This window comes from Myotis nattereri, assembly GCF_964212035.1.
Source record: "Myotis nattereri genome assembly, chromosome: X".
NCBI lineage: Eukaryota > Metazoa > Chordata > Mammalia > Chiroptera > Vespertilionidae > Myotis > Myotis nattereri.
Genome location: NC_138078.1, coordinates 901,609 through 904,835, shown reverse-complemented (window position 1 = coordinate 904,835; position 3,227 = coordinate 901,609). Strand labels below are relative to the sequence as shown.

At 60.2% G+C, this 3,227-nt stretch overlaps 1 protein-coding gene across 1 annotated transcript in view; it reads left to right on the top strand.

Moving 5' to 3' along the window:
• The first annotated feature begins 2,908 nt into the window (after positions 1–2,908).
• LOC308536210 (arylsulfatase D-like) overlaps positions 2,909–3,227 on the top strand; it is a 19,050-nt gene continuing 18,731 nt past the window's right edge. Inside the window, exon 1 of the mRNA XM_081115294.1 lies at positions 2,909–3,052. Within this exon, the coding sequence (XP_080971420.1) occupies positions 2,997–3,052 (56 nt within the window). The 5' untranslated portion in view covers positions 2,909–2,996. The remainder of the gene's footprint in view (positions 3,053–3,227) is intronic.

The following is a 3,227-nucleotide window of genomic DNA, read 5'->3' as shown; positions in this document are numbered from 1 at the left end:
GCCCCCAATTCCTCCCTGGCTCGGATTCCTGCGCCCGGGCTTCCCGTAAATATATAAAACCAGCTCCTCTTTGATCCCAGCCGCCCTGGGTGCAGAAAAACCCGTTTCCAAGATTAACTCCCAAAAAAGAAAGAAAAGATTAATTCCCAGAAGGCCAAGGAGGTTAAGCAGATTAGTGAGGGAGGAGCCCGCACGGTGCCGAAGTCACAGTTCCGTGGGCCGGACTCCGGCCCGGTTCGCTCCGGGCAAAGTCCCTCCAGCGCGTCCGGCTTGCGCGCGCTCCGTCCGATGGCGCCCAGGGGACCCGCCTCGCCCGCCGCCAGGTGCGCGGGACCCCAGGGGCGCAGCCCGCACCGGGGCCTGGGCTGGGGGGCACGGGGTGGAGGTGGACGCGAAGGAGAAGAGTGGGGAGGGCGCAGTCCCCAGGGCGAGCGGGGATCCCCGAGAAAGAGCCGCTGTGGGTATGGCTAGAATTCCCCCAAAACGCAGCTCGAGGCCTGGTTAGGGGCGCGCGGCCAAACGCCTTGGGTAGCGGCCGTACCCCGCCCCACGGGATAAGGGGAAGGAGGAGGGAGAGGCGGAAGGGAGGAGTAAAGGCGGGGAAAGTCCGAGAAAGGCCCGCTGGGTCCGCCCCCAGGTCTCCAAGACGCGCCTCCGTTCGCCCCTCCCCCGCGCGGCCAGTCACCGGCGCACCCCCACTCTCTAAGGCACTTGAGGCGCAAACCCCGTCGGATCCCCTTTCCCCCCGAGCGCGGCTGTCACCCCAACAAACCCTGGTGACCCCCCGCCCTCCTCGCTCCTCGGAAGTTGGGCCTCACCTCCCTCCAACACGCTCTCGCCACGACCCGCCCCCGCGCGCCCCAACCCGCAACACTCAGAGACACCCCATCCCGCCTCCTGTCTCCCTTTCCCGAACCCTCAACATTCGCCAGGACGCAGCCAGTGCGCCCCTAGCCACGTACCCCTCTCCTGGGCCCAGCGACGAGCTCTCTGGCCACGCCTCGGTCCGGGTCCCCCCGGGGCACGTCCCCTCGGAACGTCCGAACGACTCATTCCGCAACCCTGGCGGAACCGGGAAATGGGGACCCCCGGATGAGCTGGAGCTTACAGCCCAGAGCCCCCCCCGGGAATGCGGATCAGGGACATCCTGGCGCCGTGTTCCTCCCCGAGTTACAGCGCGCGGGGGGCGCCCGGGATCCGCCCCGTGCGCTCCAAGTGCCTTTACGCACCGCCGCCTGCGCGCTCTTGGCGCATTAGCGCGGCAACTGTGTATTGGAAACAACTGTGCCATATGCCCCCCTCCCCCGCACCTGGTCCTGTCTGGGGGTGCTTTTCATCTCTCTCTCTCTCTCTCTCGCATCCTTTTAATATGTAAATATCTCTCTGCTCCCCGCATTCGCGGGCCCGCCTTTATCATGGCGCAGGCGGAACTGCCCGCGATGTTTGGCCACTCCGCCCCGGAAAAGGGCGGCGCGGGGGTGGGGGCCGTGGATGCCAGCGCCCCACCTCCTGGCCCGCCCTTTAGGGAGCGGTCACTGTTGTGTCCCAATTGCAAAGCGCTTTGAAGGAGGGGCCTGGATTCAAACAGAAACCGGAATTTGGCACCGCGCGCTCGTTCCAAGCTTTCCCGCGTGGTGCGTTTTTTTTACGCAAGTAACCGGGACCAAAGGAACCGCCGATAGACGCCACCCCGTGGCAAAGCCCGAATTAAGCGGAAATGCAATTTGCAGGCAGGTGGAGCTGGTTGGAGAGGGCGGCTTTCCGTTTGTTAACGTAAAAAAAAAAAAAACACAAAAAAAAACATTCAAACCTGTAAAGCATTTTTGTGAGTTTATTTGAGCCACGTGGTTGACAATGGCAGAAGCTCAACGGATTGAGATAATGTTCCAGAGAATGGCGATTTTTCACCGTTTTATTTTATTTTATTTTATTTTATTTATTTCAGAGAGGGAGGGAGGGAGGGAGAGAGAGAGAGAGAGAGAGGATCATCCATGATGAGAGAGAATCATGGATCGCCTGCCTCCCGCACACCCCGCACCAGGGGGATCCAGCCCGCAACCCGGGCATGTGCCCTTGACCGGGAATCGAACCCGGGACCCTTCTGTCCGCAGGCTGACGCTCTATCCACTGAGCCACACCAGCTAGGACCCACCTTGTTTTAGGGCAGTGGTTCTCAACCTTGGCCGCACCTTAGAATCACCTGGGAATCTTTTTAAAATCCTGATTTCTGGGCGGCGGCGGGAAACCTCTGGGATTGGATAAAAAGTAAAATGATGGGCACCTGCTTCTTGGACTCCACTGGGTGCAGGACAGTTAACTCGGTAGCAATGAAGGGGGATTGGTGGTCTGTGTCCTGGGGGGCTGGGGGGGGGTGTCGTTCAGGAAAAAGGAAGTTCCAAGCGACCCAGACATTCATTTCACAGGTTGCGTCATCTTAGATGCAAAAGAGACAACAGGCTCATGAAAGATCTAAGTTGAACCCCGGCCGGTGTGGCTCAGTGGATAGAGCGTCGGCCTGCGGACTGAAGGGTCCCGGGTTAGGGCTCTGGGTTTGCAAGGCGGCCACCCAGGCCGCCCCTGAGCCGGTCAGGTCAGCCTGTGGCCCCTTCCGTCCACACGTTCCAAAGTCTAGATCTTTTTTTAAAAAAAATATATTTTATTGATTTTTTACAGAGAGGAAGGGAGAGGGATAGAGAGTCAGAAACATCGATGAGAGAGAAACATCGATCAGCTGCCTCCTGCACGCCCCCCACTGGGGATGTGCCCGCAACCCAGGTCCGTGCCCTTGACCGGAATCGAACCCGGGACCCTTCAGTCCGCAGGCCGACGCTCTATCCACTGAGCCACACCGGCCATGGCCAAAGTCTCGGCCTTGATGTCCGTCTGTCTGCTTTCCCCCTAGGAGCCGCGGGCCGGCTCTGGCCGCCCTGTGTTTGCTTCTGGGGACGGGCCGGGTCCCAGCAGCCGACGCCCTCAGACCAAATGTCCTCCTGATCATGGCGGACGACCTGGGCATCGGCGACCTGGGTTGCTATGGGAACAGCACACTGAGGTACCGGGGGCCGGGGAGGGTGCGTGTGTGTGTGTCTGTGTGTGTGTCTGTGTGTGTCTGTCTGTGTGTGTGTGTGTGTGTGTCTGTGTGTGTGTCTGTGTGTGTCTGTCTGTGTGTGTGTGTGTGTGTGTGTGTGTCTGTGTCTGTGTGTGTGTCTGTGTCTGTCTGTGTGTGT